The sequence below is a fragment of the Syngnathoides biaculeatus genome, chromosome 9, assembly GCF_019802595.1.
Source record: "Syngnathoides biaculeatus isolate LvHL_M chromosome 9, ASM1980259v1, whole genome shotgun sequence".
Classification (NCBI taxonomy): Eukaryota; Metazoa; Chordata; class Actinopteri; order Syngnathiformes; family Syngnathidae; genus Syngnathoides; species Syngnathoides biaculeatus.
In genome coordinates, this window is record NC_084648.1 from 10,252,381 (window position 1) to 10,273,107 (window position 20,727).

Sequence of the window (20,727 nt, forward strand, 5' to 3'; positions counted from 1 at the left end):
TGCCACACCAATAAAGTCACCATTAGACTAAGATTATGCGCCGTGTTGCGAAACCAACCACCAGCCCCTCGCTTAGTGAAATAAAAAAAAACACTTCATAATCGATGAGATGGAACTGGGACACCAAATTGCAAGCTGTAGTTTTAAACAGCAGGGGGAGAGCGCATGCAACAAATGGTCTACCGGGAGACCTTTGTGGCTGATCACTTTTTCCGGGGTTCGAACTCCAAGTCTGATCCACCAGCAAGAACGCGGCCACCGCTTTTTACACTCAGTTTTTTGCATTAATTGCGTTAAAACAATCAGGCTGCTGTTCCCCAAGGACATCCCGTTTAGGACTTTACGACTATCTTTTAGCTAGCCACGACGGTCGTAGACAGGTACGGTAAACTACTTCTTGGGCTTCTTTTTTTTTTTTTTCTCAAACCCTGCACTCCCACACCCACTCACTTGTTCCCTTGTGACGTGTGGTCACTTATGTGGCGATCCTGGTGAACGGAACACAAGCCACATTTTGGGGGCTTTTCGGTGCAAACGGGCGATTTTTGGGGTCGTTTTGGGTTAGCGTTTAGTTAGCTCGCTAGCTACCCAGTTAGCTTAGCTAGAAAGCGACTTCAACGTCGGCGAAGTGTCGTAAAGGAAAGCCCACGGACAACAGTGTGGTAATTATTATTATTGAAATGTGTTTAAAGTCATGTATTCGATTTGCGTTAAATTCCAATCAAGGCTGTTCACCTTAGACGACATTTTATGTTGGCAAGTTTCCCTTTCCACGTTAAAGTTAAACAGCTGCATGTTGCGACGTGTGGCAAAACCACATGAATAAAAATAAACAATTAAAAAGGCGACATATTTTGTACTACATTCGTTATACTTTGAAATTCAACCCTGGAAGTTGATGTCCACATTTTGTTTGTCGGATAGATAACTTCAAATAACTACAATCCAGCCATTTGATTTTCTGTCGTTTTTTTGTTTTTTGGTTTGTTTTTGTTTTATTGTTAGCAGTCATGTAGTCAGTCAGTCGTGATGCAATTCGACGTCATACTTCCTACAAAATGTAAAATTATTTCTTTTGGCTGCCTATCATGCATCGTCAAAGTAAGTACAAAAACTTCCTAAATTGCATGTCCAAGTCACGCAATTTGATGTGATCCACTTTATTTATTTTTACAAAATAGCATCTAAATTGCACAACAATCCAGTTGCCATACAAATCTCAACCGCGCACGTGAGACTCCAGCAAATCATGACTTTTGCATCGAAACAACATGACTAATTTGCATTTTACTTAACCACAAAACATTTTACTTGTCGTTTTTCCTGCTTTGTTCTCTTTCACTTTGTCGGACCAATCTGGAAAAATATTAGTGTAGTGTTACTTCCTAAATAAATGTGAAATGATCTCTGCCAGGTATGCCTTTGCAGTAACCCCTCCTTTATCGCAGGGGTTAGGTTCCAGACCACCCCCGCAGCAGGTGAAATCTGTCAAGTAGCAACTACTTTTTTTATTATTATTATTTAGGAACCTGCCCAGACTCATCACACTTCTATTAACTGCTTAAATACTTTTTATATAAAACACTTTTCTTAAACATCTTTTAAATGCTACAATAACACAGTAGTACCATACACTTTGTACATTTTATTCCTTGCAATATGTGTTTTCATTTTTTTCAGGTTTGTTTTAGGCTATGAAGCATTTATTTTACCACCCACAAAAAAATATTGCATGTACTAAAAATCCAGCAATACGGGGAGAATACTATGATGTGAATGTGGGGACCCAGGGTGGGGGGAATCTCCAGTCCACTAAATCCGTAATAGATTTAGCATAATATAGCAGGGAACGATCCCCCAAAAAATCAAATTTTGAAGGTTTTGACATCTCCAAAGTTTGACTCCCAGATTGTGGATTTCAGAACAATTCACCGGGCATGCAAACCGCAGTTTATCTGAAAGCGTTGACTTTAGCATTGTAAGCAAGCATCTTAATTTGCTTTTCTGTGAAATCACAACTTAAACTTTTTGCAATGTTTTAGTGTAGCAATGAGAACCACAATGAGATCAATGTCCCCAAAGTCATACAATTAAGAGTATATATATATATATACACTAACTACACTGATGTTTGCCAATGCAAATGCTGCCTAAAAACTTTAAAGAAATCGTCCCCCCCACCTTCCATTGTACTTTGAAATCCAGGCCAGGAAGTTGATCGCCACACTTTTCAAATAGACTTTCTGTCTCGCAGAAACTTGACAAGCCAGTAGGTGGTATCGCCTCAAATTAGCTGTATTTCTGATATCAAATGAGCTTTTTTTTCATCATCCATCAGTTGTATCAGTTTACAGACAAATAATATTTTTGGTGCTTCTTAATACATTTATCTCTTTAAGTTTTCAACATAACATAAAATGAACCCTCAAGTTTCTTGTTTAGTCTATATCTTTTGTTGTAGCATAACACAGCACGCCGTTTTCTTCTGGCCCCCCCAAACTAGGGAAAATATGTGTGGCTTTAAAGCACATACCGCTGGTCAAATGTTTTCAACACATTGAATGACAGCATTAAGCATGATTGACTTCCACCGGTTTCCTTCCTCGTCATATGCAAAACAATGTGAAAATGATTCTGTTCCGAATTTTTTTTTTTTTTTTTTTTTTTTTTTTTTTTTTACCTGGAATTAAACTCACTCATCACTTTTTTTGGTCTTTTGAAAGTAAAAGTCTTTAAATCTTGCAACCAAATTGCAAAATTGGCAATATGGACTGTGCTTTGTCCACACAGTCCATATTTGTTCTCAGTTTGCAGACATGTTATCAATGTAATCAGTACACATCAGTGGGGGATTTGCTTTTAGCTATTGAAGCAGGAAAAAAAAAAAATTATCCCGATAAATTAAAGGTAACGGATAAAATCGGTTTATCGCCGACTCTTACCCTGATTGTTCTAAGGACTTTAAAGTCAATGTAAAGTGAAATCAAACGTATCTTCACCGTTGAGAAGACTGTTAATGACAATCAGAAAATATGCAAAGTACTGTATATAAAATAATTAATTGGACACTCTAAATTGCCCCTAGGTGCGATTGTGAGTGCAGCTGTTTGTCTCTATGTGCTCTGCGATTGGCTGGCAACCAGTTCTGGGTGTAGTCCGCCTCCTGCCCATTGACAGCTGCACTCCCCACGACCCTTGTGAGGATTAGCGGCTAGGAAAATGGATGGATGTATAAAAAATAAGGCTTCCAAGTCCTGAAGAAGCTCCCCGTTGTCTTCACTCTTGGGCATTGTTGGAAACCGCACCCTGCTTGTCTGTCAATCATACACTAATTCTAGGACCTATAAAATAGATTCTACTTCATCTAGCATTTACAATATCTTATGCATATTCATCACTACATGTTTGAGGCATGAAACTACCGTAATTCCCGGCCTACAGAGCGCACATGGTTACAAGCCTCACCGAGTGCATTTGTGAAGGAAATACCATTTGCTACATACATACGCCGCAGCTGTGTAAAAGCCCCAAGTGCCCACATTGAAACACGAGATATTTACAAAGAAAGATGGTACACAAAGAATTTTACGCTAGCGCTGCGCTAACGGTAGTGGCACGCTAGTGCTAACAGGGCTGGTTAAAATAAAACTTACAGGTAAATATCACTGAGACACGGCAGCAACACTAACAAGGCCAGTAAAAGTCACTTCCTTGGCACATATATTCCACCGGTCTCATTCTTACCTTTTCCGCTCAAGTGCCCCCTTGCGGCTGTTAAGAAAAAAAATGCACAAATTAGCCGCATCACCGCATAAACCGCAGGGTTGAAAGCGTGTGACAAAGGTTGTGGCTTCTCGGCCGGAAATTACGGTATATTCATTTAAAGTCGCTAGTGGCTTGTAATAGATCCCACCGGGCATTACTGGTGAGATAATAGGCACTAGCCATTAGCTAGCTCGAGAGCTAACAGGCTTGGGTTTTGTATTAATAACGTAACTCGCAATTTCGCCGGATAACCAGTGATGTGTGAACGAAGGCACTCAAAGGACTTTTGATCAACGCCAAATTGTGTGACTAGACTGTTTTAGCGATGCCCTAGCCACTCGGGAAACCTGAAATGGTTAAAAAACAGCTTTACGCAATAGCCTAACAATTAATTAATGAATTACTTGGGCCTGATCTTGCACACCAAAGGCTAGTTCATAACCTCCTGCCTGTTTGTTTCCAGGTATGTCTGAGGGTAGTCTTGACACCCAATCAGGCAAGACCTCACCTGAGGAGCCTCGCATGGAAGCCGAGGACAATCCGCACACTGGTGATCTGTCACCACCGCTGGCGTCGTCTCCAAACTTAGATGATAGCGATACGGCGTCGGGGAACGATGTGCTGTATGACGTTGCTATAGACAGTGCAGAGGATAAGTCGTTAAGCAGCAGCGAGGATGAGGCTCTGAGTGTAGAAAATGGTGGAGACCAGGCTGTGGATCCAGCAAAGGAATGTGGAGATGCTGAAACTAGCACTCAGACAAAGGTGACGTTTACCTTCACTTGTGGACAGTGTGGCTCCCTTTTAGTGCTTCCTGTTTGCTGATATGCGGTGGTGGTTGCTCTTCTTCTCTGTGATTTTATTAATCACTCTCCTCTTAGATTGCCTTGTGTGGTGTGATTTGATCTTGAAGAACTTCTAGCTTTGTGTGTCAGCTTGTGGCTTGGGGGGGTTAGCGGTAGATCTGGTTTAAATGTTGCGCTTCTGTGTGGTGTGGGCGGAACAAAACCCTATTAATTTTATTTAATGCCCTATTTTTCGAATGGTTCCCCAAAGCTCCTAACAGTTTCTCTATCAATTGCTGTACTTCGTATAATCTCAGTAGTAGTCTGGTGAACAAGTCAGGACTTCAGGACTCAGTTCTCTCTTACCATTTTTGTCTTCATCAAGTTACCCTAAGGGCGTTGTGGGTAATAGCCGGCGGAGAAAGGCGTGTCCGAATTGTTGCCTTCAATGTGATGGCAAGATTTTTTTTTTCTTCCTCATTAGATAATGTGCAGAGTTATCAAGCAGCTCATTTTTGGGGTGCGTTGAACTGATGTAAATATGCCATATTTTATTGCCCGCTGAGTTCCTTCTAAAACTCCATCACCTTCAATTACACAACCACACGATAGCCAAATGAAGTAACTATTAAATCTAAAATCAGTTGGTCACATTCTACAATTTGGAATGCGCAATCTATCTGGGATACATTTTTCTGATCCAGGAATATTTGAGGTAATTCCCTAGTAGGCGTTAGATGGAAACATGAGGGTGCTTCACAGCCTCAAAACTTACAACAGGGGTCACCAACGCGGTGCCCGCGGGCGAATGGTAGCCCACGAGGACCATATAAGGCGCCCGTGAGGTATGTTCTAAAAATACCATAGGCCACAAATTACTATTATTTGTGCTTTAAATTGTGAATCTGACTTGCTTACGTGAATTAAAATTTTAAAATACCTGTAATGTCATTTACTACAATAAATTAAAACAAAAATATTTTATGTACGTGTAATGAACTGAGTCTGAAATTTACTGCAAACTGGTCACGTAGCCCTTCATACGATCGGTGCTCTCGAAGTACCCCTCAGCCTTAAAAAGGTTGCTGAGCCCTGACTTACAATATAGCATAGAGCATATGAATTATAATATCTAAAATATGAACCTAAATATGATGTAATTTCTTGGAAATTATTTTTTGTCGAAATTAAGAATCTGATTGCCCGCAGTTTGACGACATTCCACTGGTGTTTCTTTATTTCAGTACCAATATATCCTCGCATTGTCTGAGTAAATAATACACTGCTGCTTAACTGAGTTTATTGCAATCCAAAGCACGAGAGTGATGGCCAGGTAAAACTGCGTCTGAGAGGATTATGGCGTACAAGGTCATCTTATCTCCTGCTGGCGGTTTGATGAGTTAAACTGTCGGAACTTCGTGTGTGCGGGCATCAAATTGCCCTTTAAGTATTTATGCATTGGTCAAAAGACACTGCATGTAAAAGTGTTTGCCGGACCGGGTAGCGGTTTTATTGCTATGGAGTCGTGGATTTTTGGTTTTATTTTGTGGTTGGTCGAATGGGTTTTCCTGTGATCCAATTATCAGTCCCTCCTGCAGGATCAATTGCTTCTTTTGTTTGTGTACTGAAAATATTTGGGTTTCAGATGAACAAGATGAACATGAGAAGAAAAGTTCAGAATTATATCTTTTATTTCGTGGTTTTTACATATTGATGTGTCAACTCAAGACAGAGCACTTTTTTTTTTTCAACCCACCCACTTTTCAAGTGAGCAAAAGTATTGGAGCATGTGACTGATGGGTTTTTCTAGTTCCTAAGGTGCTGCCTTGTAGAATAATTGCTTAAACATATGTTTTTGGCTTTGGCTTACACCTGTGAGAACTGGATTTGCTGTTATGCTTATGAAGACCAGATTGCTGACTATGCTGGAAAGGAAACTAATTTTGAAGCTGAGAGAACAGGAAAAATAGATCAGAGTTATTGCACAATCATTTGGCATAACCAATTGAAAACTGTAATGTCCTGGAAAGGAAATTACTGGGGTACTGAGTAACAGACTATCAACAGTAGTTAATGACAGAAACCTAGTGAGAGCTGTGATGAAACATCCAAAGACAGCAGTCAGTGACATCACTCCCAACCTCCACAGGGCAGGGGTGAAGTTATTATAATCCACTGAAGAAGAAGACTTTGACGGAAGAAATACACTTGCCATACCACAAGATGGAAACAATGCCCCAGAAAAAGAAGGAAAGAATCCAATCTCAAAGAAGCACAGACATGAGCCACAAAAGTTGTAGAACTAAGTTTTATGGCTTTATGAGACCAAGATTAACCTTTACTAAGGTGACGGAAAGGCCAAAGTATGTAGAAAGAAAGAATGTTTATGATCCAAATTGCACGGATTGTTGTTGTTGGATTGTTAGCTTTAAATTCTCAACGGGGTCCTAGGGGTACATGGTGGTTTCCCCACAACCAATCTACCAGTGTTTTGTGGACTTCAGAAGGTATTCAGCTTGCTGTGAGGGTTTCTCCAGTGTTGCGACCCTGTATGACCCATGTCGGAGTTTGGTTGGCATTGAAGTCAGATTCTTTTCCAGTGAGAGTCTGGCTCTGCCAAGAGTTTGTGTTCATTACCTTTATTGAGGAAGGAGATCTTGCCCTAAGTGGAGAAATTCAATTCTGTGGTCTTGTTCACGAGTGAGGAAAGAATGGTCCAGGAGAGTTACAGGCGTCTTAGTACAGTGTCTGTATTTGTCTGGACTCTCTGTCATGATAAAGAAGAACCTGAGCCAAAAGGCAAAGCTCTTGATTTAGCGGTCCATCGACATTCCCACTCGCACGCATTGTCACGAGCTGTGAGTTGTGACCAAAAGAACAAGACCATCTTGAATCTTGATGAAGGTGCCACATTGGCCTGTCTGTAGTAATCTATCATTGACAACGTCGATCATCATGGATACAGACCAAAATGGTCCATAGTGAACTGGATTGGTGCAGAGTATTACGTGTATATCCTGCATTCATTTCTTAAGTGTTTTTGTACATGGCATGGAATCTTGTAGCAACAGACCAAGTTTTGCACCACCAATGGAAAGCATTCGGGCAGTTTTGTAATCCAAAACCAATAAATTCCAGAAATCCAAGACTACTCCTACCTGATTTTGTACAAGATTTGGGGTGTCTAATGTATACCAGGAACTCATCACATCTTTTAGCCAAACACTCATGGGAAAACTCTGTCGTATCTGGTTGAGATGAATTGGTTAGTGTGCTTTAAAATAGCTGAACCCTCCTCGTAGCCAACGTCCACAAGATGGCAGCCCACGTCGAAGTCCTGATTCCTCTCTGGATGTTGTAACAAGAACGGGATCATGTCCTACTCGTCACAGGAAGACGCCATGACTGAGGAATCCCAGAGGAGCTCGGCCGCTGAGATCGCAGTGACCAGCAACGGAGACCTGGATCAGAACCCGGAGACTGTGTTCTGCAGGGTGAGGCCTCAAACCACTGCTATGATTATTATTACTACTACTACTACTTCTACTATAGCGACTAGGACCTTTTGTTCGAATTCTCCTGACTACTTCTGCTGTCTTTTCTACTACTTCAGTTACTACTACTTCTACTTACACAGACTACTACTTATTTCCATTGTCAATACTGCTTCTACTTGTACAACTACCACTACTACTCCTGGTGGTATAACAATACAGCTCATTACTATTACCTGCTACTACTACGACTTGCGTTACTATAACATCAATTAATAATACGTCTACTACAACTTGTATTTCTTCAACTACCATTTCTGCTACTTTTACTTCTACAAATACTACTGCTTTTATAATTGCCACTACTATTGCTACTTCTGGTTCGTCTTCTATTTGTACTACAAAACTTACTACTGTCACTACTGCTGCTACTTTTACCACCACTCCTGTTTCTCCTACTACATACTACCATTTGTGTTATTATCATTCTTCAACTACTACTAATTTTTTCTCCCACTATTTCTTCTCAGACTGTGCGATGACTTCTACTTCCACTACTACCACTTCTGGTTGTACTTATACCTATACCACTACGACTACTGCTGCTGCGAATACTAATACTGCTTATATTACTGTTCGTCTACAGCTACTTAAACTTTTTGTTCTTCTATACTGTTTCTACATGTGCTACCTTCACCTACTACTGCTTTTACTACTTCCACTTCAACTATTAATACTACCATGACTGCTTCTTCTTCTGCTATCAATAATGATGCTTCTCAAGATGTTAATTTGAATGTGATGGCAATTATTACGCCACAACTATCATAAACGATTGGAGCAGGAGTGCTCAATGCGTCGATCGCGACCGTCAGCCAATGTTGCCTCTAAGCTGCGCGTGTGCGCAATTGTGCACCGCTGATGCAGTCTTTTCGCAGATATTCTCCGTTGCATGCAACAATAAAGCATCCAATGCTTTTTCAAAGTACAACATGCAGCTATTCAGTTTGTGGCATTTAGCAGTGTGATTCAATGAGTGAGGGATGACTGGTTGTTACATCCCATGGGACAATTCACATACGTACTGTAAAAAATGAAAAGAAGCCACTGGTTCCTTTTAGGCAGCACACAGAACTTTCTCTAACAAGACTGCTGCTCGGCCATACTTTTTTCACCCGTCGCTCGAATTCCTCCCTCCTCTTAAAATGTTAAAGTACTTATGCAGCCCATCAATGTGTTTTATAATGACAGCGTTCACAGTCTGGGCAACGTAGAGCAAAGACGAGGTAGACATGCTGCTTATATTTACTTTCGATAGTAATGGAGAAAGTTAAAAAGGAAATGCTGTTGTTTTAAGATGCAATGGCTGTCTGAGCATGTGAATAATCGAAGAAAAAGTGGTTAAACTGGACGGGATTTTCTCTTTTCCGAGTGGGAAAGGTCTGGTCTGAAGCCAAAATAGAAAGTGCAAGATTAGATGGTGTGTCATTTTAAAATTCCACCTTGGCACAGCCTGATCCAGGATGAAAGCACAGACAATACAGTGCACAAAAAGCTAATTTTGTATTTTAAATATAGGAGGCAACATAACATTAACCTTAAAACGGTTTCATCATCATCGTTCCCTCCCCGTCGTTGGCTCGCGAGAGGCTGGCTGCTTGAAAAGTAGATCTTGGGGTAAAAAAGTCTGGGCACCCCTGGATTGGAGGAATCTATTAAGTTCCACTGTGGTGTCTTCCCACCACACACTTAATAATTTCCCTCATATTTGAATGTTCTTTCACAGGACTCTTACCCCGGGGGGCCGGCGATTGCAGACCTTTCCGAGTCTTGCGTAACCTCCGCCAACTATACATCGACGACGGAAGGCATCATTGAATCAGGCCCATACAAAGGTTATACATTTGGACGACTGTTGTCTTAGTAGGAATTAATGAGGACCTTCACAACAAACCATTTTTTGTGTCACGTGTCTATTTCTAAAGATGTCGTTTGAATTTAATGAGCCTCCTCTCATCTTTACACTGAAGCCCCACTTTGCGTTTCATCCTCACGTTGGAAATGCAAATGTGAGTCTCTCTGCGGATACGTGATGCATGTTGCCATGGCTGGTTTCCATGTTTTTGACACGCGTCCCCGTGTAGGCTTTTGTTTCGTGGCTGTCATCATAATTCAAAGGACTCGATCGGGGAAATCTGTGAGAAAGTTCTGATGATGCAAAAATGTCGGCTCTTAATTGTTACTATCTCCCAGGGTCGTCGAGCCTCCCCGCGTCCCCTGTGGCGCCCTTTGCGCCCAGCTCGGCGGTCGCTAGCCGCCTGGCGCGCTCCTCCAGCGAGAGCCAGGCGGATACAGGTACCCACGGTGACGGGTCAAGAATCGAAAAGCAAACTAATCGCACGTTCCGCTCCCGTTTTCTTACCCGCTGTCTTTGTTCCCACAGGCTTTTCCTCCATTCTGAATCACCTTCTCTATCAATATTAATGGCTCACTCCCCATTGCAACAAGTGTGGGCTGTATTGATAATCTGCTTTGTAAATAATGGGTATTGGCCGCGCTTGATGATCTAAACTTCTAGACAACTCTACATATATGAGTGCAACTTGGATTAACAATTTATATTTTGGTGCAGGGAGGTTTTCCCGCTTGCAGAATTTGTCCCCGCCAAATGAGAGCTCTGAAACTGATATTGGAAAGTTTACTGAGAACTTTGTAAGGGAGTGTTTTTGTTTTTAAAGTTAATGTTCGCTAACTTTACACACACACACATCAACACAAACACACACACAGGACAAGCCGAATGAAAAAGAAGATTAGCTAACTTTAGGTCTCCACTGCTCAAAAAATATAAGGTAATCTGAAGGCTAATTTATGTTGTACCATATTTATTAACATGTAGTGGTAAGCTATTGAATTCAGCCTTAGCTTCTCCGAAATATGAGGAAATTGTTGCCCAATTCAGCAAGCTAACGTCAACAAAATTTAGCAATGAAGCATCACTGAGGTCCGTGAGCGAACGGCCCTGGTAATGGTACGCAAATGTCACCAAAGTCAGCAGCATTTTCAAAGTAATCATCACCAAATTATGGCAAGTAATCATCACCAGAGTTATTGAAGTTGGCAGGCAAACCATCACCAAAATCTGCTTGGCAAGCGAACATCATCAAAGTTTATCAAGGAATCGTCACAAAATCATTGAACTCGGCAAACAAAAATAACTTCGGTTTCTGACGTTGGCAAGTTAAATCTCATCAAAGTTGGCAAAGAAAAGTTATGAAAGTTACCAGATATGGTTAGAAAATGTATATAAAGTTAACCAAAGTTGTCAAGCAAATTTCACACAGGTGAAACATTTGGCCCTATATGTTTTCTTTAAGTTGTCAACAAATTCTGTCTGGGTAATCAAACGTATCACAACTTTAAGTTTTCTCTTTTACTTACTAAAAGTAGGGCTGTGAATTTCAAAACAAGAACAAATAAAATAAAAAGAATTACGTTACATTGCTTAACTTCAGAATAATTCTTTGGGGAAAAAAACCAAAATACAGATAATTATTCATTTTGATCATGTGGGTCAAAGCAAAATCATGCATTGTTTTCCAGAATTTTTTCAGGATGTGATTATACATGGGTGCGCATTATACATGAGAAATAACAGTAATTTAAAGTAACGTCCCCCAAATCATTCCATTTTTGAAGTTGGATAATATCAATTTCAGGGCTCTCTATGTTATTCCTTTTGATTGGGTGTGTTTCTCCTGCTTGTTGACTAATTGTACTTGTTCACCAGCACCCCCTGCCTCCCTCGATGTAGCATTTCGCCGTCGCCGAAGCACTCCTTTTTCGCTAACGAAGTGAATAATTCTGATGACTCGTGCAGATGCTCCAAAAACACAGCCATCGAGTGGAGCGTTGGTCCTCTCAGAAGACACCAAGAATCCAGCCATGGAGAAATTGGACCTTGTGAGAAAGTGGAGCATCAACACCTACAAAGTAATTTTATCCCCCCCATCATTCTTTTTTTTTTTTTCTCTCCATATAATTTAGCCATAATGGTACTTACTATATTGACTGTGGTGTTGTTTTTTTTTAGTTGTTGTTTGAACTGGTTGTCTTTTCCAGTGCACCCGCCAGATTCTGTCTGAGAAGCTGGGTCGTGGCTCAAAGACGGTGGACCTGGACCTGGAGGCCCAGATCGACGTGCTGCGTGAGAACAAGCGCAAGTACCAGAACGTCATCAAGCTCGCGCAGACGCTCGCCGCCCAGTTGGGGCAAATCATGCAGACGCAGAGGCAGCTCGGCGACGCCTTCGCGGACCTGAGCCTCAAGACCCCAGAGCTCCATGTGAGTGCCTGTGGTGGACAGAATTTGTGCTCGAGGGTCACATTAGGTTACATTTTATTTTATTTTATTTTATTTTTTGAAAAGTGAAAGTCGAAATAACAATAGATTTTTGGACTAGGCCAGCTCATCTGTCGTTGAGGTTAAAAATAATAATAATGGGATTGTGGAAGGAAACCGGAGTACCCAAACAAAAACCCACGCAATCCTCATAACTGGTGAGGCAGATCTACTATCCAGCTGACTACAATAATTATAATTTTTACACCGTTTTCATAATGTAATTCTAAAATTGTTTGATTTACTAAAATTTGCTAACGTTATTAATAGAACTTCTAGCTTTTCCACCTCAGCGAACTACTCGCTGGATTTGTTTGCTTTGGTTTTCACGCCAAATGCCTTGTCTGACGCAACCCGTTTTTTAATTTATAATCAATAAATTATTTTAAAAATATGAAATGCATATATAAATCTTTTCATTTCACTAATATTTTTTACTTTATTTCCAATAAGTTAAGTTATTAAAAAGGAACTGCCTTGAGAAAAATATTCAACAATCGTGTTATCATAAATTAACCAATTATTTAAAGCCTTGAAAAAGTCCATCTGAAAATTTTTACATATAAAACCTTCATTAGCTAATTTTTTTAAATAAAAAAGTTTGAATCGATGTTTCTTTTTTTTATCTTAGTAATATTTTTATTTGCAATAGATTAATTCTGAAAATAAGCAATATGGAGAATTGATTTATAGATAATTTGAGAAAAAAATGGGACCGTATGTGGTTCGCAAAGCCCGTTTTTGAATAATATTAATTTAGTTAACATCGATTGGAAGTGATTTTTTTTTTTTTTTTTTTTTTTTCTTTCCTCCCTCTCAGGAGGAGTTTGGTTACAACGCTGACACCCAAAAGCTTTTGTCCAAAAACGGGGAGACTCTGCTGGGTGCCATTAACTTCTTCATCAACAGCGTCAACACCCTTGTGGACAAAACCATCGAGGACACCATGATCAACATCAAGCAATACGAGGTTGCCAGGTAATGTGCTCAAAACCTGGACTTTGCTATCCAAGACTATGAACAACTGAATTTTAGTCAATCTGAGCTTGTCTTTAAAACAAATGTGTACACATTTTTTGGTAGGATATGCTTATGTGGTTTCCTTTCTTAGGTGGGGATGACATGAACCGAGAATATAACTTCAGATTAGCTTGTGTGTAAAATGAATGAAATTCAAATCAACCAGTTTTTTGGCACTCAAATGTGTTGCGAAAAATCGGGATCACGACGTAGCATAGTTTTGCATTGTTCCTCTAAAGGAAATGAAATATTCTGGCTATGAATATAATGAATATATTCCTTTAAATTAGAAAATGTGACAAGTCGTGAATGCGAAGATTGCAATCTTTTTATTTACAGCGTCTTGGCTATGCTATTCTGACAATGTCCATCTCAGATCCTAACGAATTGACCCAAAATGTCGTGTATAATTCTCTGATTTTGGGTTCATGAAAATGCACGGTGGATCAGCTGGAAAATGTTGGCCTCACAGTTCTGAGGTCCTGTGTGGAGTTTGCATGTTCTCCCCGTGCCTCTGTGGGTTTTCTCCGGGCACTCCGGTTTCCTCCCACATCCCAAAAACATGCATCTTTAATTGGACACTTTAAATTGCACCGAGGTGTGATTCTGAGTGCAAATGGTTTGTTTGTTTCTGTGTGGCCAGCGATTGGCTGGCAACCTCTTCAGGGTGTACCCCGCCTCCTGCCCGATGACAGCTGCGATAGGCTCCAGCACTCCCGCGACTCTTGTGAGGATAAGTGGCAAAGAGAATGGATGGATGGATGAAATGCAACTTGTCCAGTTATACTTGTCACATCCTCACAAAGCTTAGCTGAGTAAAATTCCTGACTAGAGGAATGCTTCCTCCCGTTAGCACTGAAAACTCAACATAAGTGAAAATGTATACCTTCCAGCATATCCTAGCATTCATACTGTAAACAATGAAATGAACATTAGAAACCTGATAGCAACTCCAACGGTCACCTAAAGGTAAAATGCGAATGTGAATCCAGCCGAATTATTGTTTCCTTTGTTTTTTGTTTGTTTTTGCTATGCTACGACTATGAGTGTAGTTACATTTACCGCTCTCTTACCCGGTTTGAAACTTGTCCGATGACGTACCCCGGCAGGGTGGAATATGACGCGTACCGCACCGATCTGGAGGAGCTGAACTTGGGTCCACGCGACGCCAACACCCTGCCCAAGATCGAGCAGTCGCAGCAGCTGTTCCAGACGTACCGCGAAAAGTATGAGAGGATGCGCAACGACGTCTCCGTCAAGCTCAAGTTCCTCGAGGAGAACAAGGTCGGGGAAAGCGGAATCTCGATCAGGGTTTTTCCTCACTCAAACTGATTTTACAGCAGATATTACACAAATACACTCGACACAGGAACCCTGTTCAATTCCAAGTTATCCCATTAATAATCCTTTTTTTTTTTTTTTTTTGGTATAAATGTTTGCAAGACAAAAATACAGATACAAGAGCTTATTTTAAGAATCATACATAGTTCATTCATACTCGATCCGTTTTTGTTTTAAGAGAAAAAACTGCACTTATTCCTTCTTTGTGTTGTTGTTTTAGGTGAAGGTGTTGCACAACCAGCTGATCCTTTTCCACAACGCCATCGCCGCCTACTTCTCGGGCAACCAGGAGCAGCTGGCGCAAACGCTGCAGCAGTTCCACATCAAGTTGAAAGTGCCCGGCGGCGAGCAGCCATCATGGTTGGAGGAGCATTAAGGAAATGTAACCTACAAGTGAAAACTACAGGGAACCCCCCCCCCCCCCACCACCACCTCTACCCCCCGATCTCCATTCTCCTGTCAGGAATGATGCCCTTTCAAAAGTGACGACAAGAAAAAAAAAAATCCCTCAAATGAATCCTTGAAAATTTTATTTTCAATCCTACAATGTTTAAAAAAAGCAAAAGCACTTTGATGCTCTTTGACAAGTTCATTGAACTGCAGAAAATGCATTAAGGAAGTTGGAAAAATGACTTTTTTTAATAACAGCATAATGAATGTTGTAACATACAGAAGCGTATTGCTGCCACACCCCAATAAAAAGCCTCACTATCACGTTATAACCTGATGTTTCACGTTATAATGTGGATGTTTCATGTTTAAACATATGCTTCAAGTTATAATTTTGTTAATTACACATTATAATACGAATCATTTCATGTTATAACGTGAAAAGTTTCACATTATAACGTAATTCATTTCATGTTGTAGTGTGAAACCATGTTATAACATGATATGCTCTACGTTATAACGTGATACGTATCATGTTACAACGTAGATTGGTTTCACGTTATAATGTAGAAAATAATAAATAAATACCACCCCTCTTCACCCCGCCCCCACAAAAGGAAATTACTTCCGGTTCTCCTACGTGACTACATGTTCTTGCTCCATGCGTAAGAGGCAATCTTTGGGTACACCACGACTCCGTAAAAAAGCTCACCAAATCCATGTTTTGTGCAACAATCAATGAGAGTCCAGTTCTAGCGGTGTCTTCCTGTATGCCACCTTGGTAGGATGTGAGTGACCACAGGGTCGCAAACAAGTTGACGCCAACTTTTCAGGTCACAGCGAAGAACTTAGTAGGCTTTACCATGATATGTTTCATGTTATAATGTGATAAATTACATAATGTGGTTCATTTCACGTTATAACGTGAAACGTTTCATGTTATAAAGTGAAATTAATTGTTATAATGTGAAACGATTCATGTTGTAATGTGTAATTAACCCCATTATAACGTTAAACACGTGATAACATGAAACATCCACATTATAACGTGAAATACATCATGTCATAACGTGATGGCAACTTTTTTTTTTGGTGTGGCAGCAATACACTTCCGTAATAACAAGATAATAACATTTTGGTCATAGTTTTTCCAGCATGAAACGTTCATAATATTCCATCAGATTCTCTCACAGCCTCGGCCACTTCGTCCTGTAGTGACAAATGCAAATTTAAGGTTCGTTAAGTAAAACCACTGATAAAATGACGTAGTTTGAGGAAAAACTGCCTTTAATAAGTACTGAGTTTTTTCATGGGAAAAAAAAACCAAACAACAAAACCGATATTTCATTGCATTTCCTCTTACGAGAAATCTCCTCAGGAAGAAAAATGATTTGGGGAGTTATTTTTTGCAAAATTGTTATGGAAAGCCACTTTAACATTCCGCTCACTTGCATCATAATGAACTGATGAGAACAACTTGGGTTTCCAGTTGGCCATTTTTATTGGTTACGCAGTTATGAAATGTGATGCTACTCTTAAAAAAAAAAAAAAAAAAAAAAAAAAACAGGTCTAGGTTTACTTTGCTCAGCACGACAGTGGCAAATCCGAAAATGAACATTCCAGAAAAGAAAGAAGCACTCCTAAAGCTCACAAATACATTTTCTTTCCGCAAGGCTGACTCAGCCACATTTTAATCGTAGCCAGTATGCAAACTGACACTACCGTTATGTTGTATTGAACAGACCACAATAACGCAGTTATCCAGTGTTAAACTGTTGAAAGTTTGAGACAACGCACAGCCTTGTGAAGTCTTGCTAGCATCCAATTCCACTCTTGCAAAATTTTGCCTCGCATACTTCCAGCCAACAGTCTTAAAGCTCAAAAATCAACGTGGTTCCGCGTTCTGACCGCATCAAAATGAAACCATTTAATTTGCGTATAATTCACTTCAAGCAAACGCCATTTGGCAATCCTCGGAAGCCACTTGCAAGTTTTGCAACGTGAATGTAATATTCACAGTTTGTGTGCTATGCTAACACGCGACTGTGCTCATACGTCGTAATGAACTATACAAAACAACTTCAGGGGTCATCAAATGCAAACTGGACTTTTTTTTCTTCCCTTCAGTATGCATACTAGCATAGCTTAGCATTGAAATCGTAAACAAGATGACCACATTCTTGGTGGGAAAGAAATAACACTTCTAAAACTCAGCAAATCGAAACTATCTCCTACATTTGATACATTTTTTTAACGAATGCTCTATTTTCTATTGGCAGCCTTATTGCTGTTCAGTGCTCTTGCGTCCCGGCAAACTTCTGCTAATTCAGGCCGCGAGTGTGTCATTGAAAACCACATCTATGAAATGCGATACTGTTAGCGTAACGCTAATAAAAAAATATATATATATATATATTCCTCGTCGTCTGTTCTATAATACGCTGTGCTGATTTATGGATTTTTACTTTTCTAGAGAAAATGAAGGACTGACTTAATGTTTTGGTAACGCGTGCCTTGACTTCAATTTCTTTCCATGCTACATGTTTTTTTTTTTTTTTTTTGCTGAGGAACTCGTAAATAAAATCAATAAAAATAATAAAATAAAATTAAAAAACTCTAAAGCGCTCAACTAAAAATTGCTTTGTCAAAATATCTCATTTTTAAACATTGCATGACATAGAGGAATATTAAAAATATTATTTTAGATTATATGGGTTAAAAAAACAACAAAATGCATGATCTTGAATAATATTTTTGGGATATTTTGAATGACCAGCATACTCCACTTTAAGCTGCTAACATTTTTTTTTTTTCAATTTAACAATGGGGTTTGGGGAACGTATATTTTTAAAAAGCTACTGCGTCGGACACTCATATTTATAACTTGCAGGCTCTCGTTTGCTCAATTTTGTACCGCTGAGTTTTTATAGTATACGTGTGACTCTGGTGTGACACTCCCAAAAAAAAAAAAGGATGTTTGAAAAAAGCTTTATATATTTGTAATTTTGTGTAGTTTATGCCCTGTAGTCTACAATTAAAAACATTTTTCCTGAAAACTTCCTTGCAATATTATGCTAGGTTCTAGCATGTGTACGTGTATTTTTGTACAGGGGGGGTCGGGAGCTTAAGGGGAAAAACTGTTGGATTTAAAACAGTTTTGAATGTTTAAGATTCCAGATTTTTTTTTTATTGACATGTACAGTTAAAAAAAAAAAATGAAAATAAAAAATGTTTCTTTGGATTTTCATTATTTTTTAAAAATTGTGTTTGAAGATTGCAAACTACTATTAAAATTCAAATTAGTTTTAGGGTTAGAATCACAAAATAATTGGCCATTTGTGTCCGGATTTAAATCCAAATATAGCAAGTCTCTCTGAACCTTTAGTGTAGTTAGCGCTGACGTCTAGCTAACATCGATTTGGGACAAGATATCCATACTGTGATATATTGCAAAGCTCATCTCAGTGCTACACCATCAGATTTTTATAGCAAGAACACGAGGTCGGATTTACTCCATGAGCCACCTTCACTCTTAACGAGGTAGCTAATTGCGAGGTAGCTACAAGCAAGCATCTATTTGTTAAAGATGGGACAAAATAATGTAGTCGATCCCATTACAGCAGAGTGTTAAGACAGATATTTATTACTAGCTAGCTAGGTTTTACCGTCCGCCTGCTGCTAATAGAGGTAGCTAGCAACCATCCAACAGCTGCTTGGCATGAAATAAAATGTCAGTATTGTGTGATAGTACCATCCAAAATTATTCAAATGACAAGGACTATAGAACTATAAAGAAATGAGACATTTAGGTTTCAGATAATTAAAAAAATATGAGACAAAAGTTCAGACTTCCACCTTTCATCATATTTACATCGGATGTTTTGAACAACTCAGGACAGAGCACCTTTTGTTTAACGCCACCTGCTGGTCAAGTGAGCAAAAGTATTGGAACAGACAATAAATTGATCATTTAATTGGCAGCATAGCCCTTACTTATGATAACTGTATCAAGTCTGGAACCCATCGATTCAACAGGCTATTGCATTCCAGGCCTTCACTGCAGCCTCTTTCAGTTCTTGTTTGTTTCTGGGGGGGGGGGGGGGGGGTTCTCCCTTCAGTCTCCTCTTCAGGAGGTATAATGCATGCTCTCTGGGGTTAAGGTCCGGTGATGGACTTGGCCAGTCTAAAACCTTACACTTGTCTTCTTCTTCGAACAGTAGATGCACCCTCATTCATGCCACTGACTTGTCTTCGGGAGTTTCTTCACAGCTGTCACAATGTTAATGTCCTCAACTGCTGTTGATCGGTGTCTGTTGCTGGTAGTTCCCCACCCGCCCTCCAGGACATTCCAAATTGTTCTAATGGCTAAGTCCAATATGTGTACAATAGTTCTGATTTGATTTTCCTTCTTGTCTGTTTCAAAATGTTTTCCTTTTCCCCTCCATAGACTACTCTCTTATTTCCTGTTTACTGAGCTACCCAAAGCCATATCTCATTTTTAAACATTGCATGAAATAAACAGAGGAATTTTAAAAATATTAAAAAGATAATGTTTTGGATTATACAGGGTAAAAAAAAAAAAAAAAAAACAACAAAATGCATTCTCTAAAAAATTTGTTTTTAGGACATTTTGAAAGACTAGCATGCTCCACTTTAAGCTGCTAACACTTATTTTGAGAACAAGAATGATTTAATGGGCGGCACGATGGATCAGCTGGTAAAGCGTTGGCCTCACAGTTGTGAGGTTCTGGGTTCGATCCCGGCCCCGTGTGTGTGGAGTTTGCATGTTCTCCCCGTGCCTCTGTGAGTTTTCTCCGGGCACTCCGGTTTCATCCCACATCCCAAAAACATGCAACATTGATTGGACACGCTAAATTGCCCCTAGGTGTGATTGTGAGTGTGGCCGTTTGTGTCGATGTGCCCTGCGGTGGACTGGCAACCAATACAGGGTCTACCCCGCCTCCTGCCGGTTGACAGCTGGGATAGGTTCCAGCACTACCCGCTACCCTCGTGAGGACAAGCAGCAAAGAAAATGGATGGATGGGATGCATGGTCTAACTTTTAAGTGATCAATCTAAAAGGCAACACGTAAGCAACTAGAAAAACCCTTCAGTCACACGTTCCAATACTTTTGCTCGCTTGAAAAGAAACAAAAGGTGCTCTGTTGTGAATTTTTTGTTTCCAAACACATCTAGATTGAAGTACTCTGAAATACACGCTAAAATTCTGAACTTTTCTTTATATGTAGAATATGTAAGCACAGACAACAGCAGTATTTCTTACTGTGACAAGCAAAGGGAACTTGTTAGCCAACTAGCTAAACGTCCACTGGTTAATTTAACATTTTTATCTTATGTAATCGTCATTTGATATATTGACTCGATAGTTTCATCTGCCTGTAATGTCATCACTAGTATCAGTTAGCTTGGATCTTTCGCCCATCTCGCATGTGACATCTGTCCTCGTGCACGCGCCCCCTCCCACCTGACGTCGAGTCCGTGCACGAGCACGCACTCAGCGAGTCCGCAGGC

At 39.9% G+C, this 20,727-nt stretch overlaps 1 protein-coding gene across 7 annotated transcripts; it reads left to right on the forward strand.

The window, feature by feature from the left end:
- Window positions 1-171: 171 nt before the first annotated feature.
- On the forward strand, window positions 172-17,895 carry arfip1 (ADP-ribosylation factor interacting protein 1 (arfaptin 1)). 7 transcript variants are annotated; one of them, XM_061830425.1, is made up of 10 exons: window positions 172-380; window positions 4,229-4,530; window positions 7,943-8,044; window positions 9,831-9,939; window positions 10,298-10,399; window positions 11,925-12,037; window positions 12,167-12,388; window positions 13,266-13,423; window positions 14,575-14,749; window positions 15,027-17,895. In XM_061830425.1, the coding sequence occupies exons 2-10, from the start codon at window positions 4,231-4,233 to the stop codon at window positions 15,180-15,182; spliced, it is 1,437 nt and encodes a 478-aa protein (XP_061686409.1). In that variant the 5' UTR covers window positions 172-380; window positions 4,229-4,230; the 3' UTR covers window positions 15,183-17,895. The 7 variants fall into 7 exon arrangements, with proteins under 7 accessions (XP_061686409.1, XP_061686413.1, XP_061686415.1 ...); XM_061830426.1 differs by lacking the exon at window positions 172-380 and adding an exon at window positions 418-662; XM_061830429.1 differs by lacking the exon at window positions 4,229-4,530 and having other exon boundaries at window positions 174-380; window positions 7,853-8,044.
- The last annotated feature ends 2,832 nt before the right edge of the window (window positions 17,896-20,727 follow it).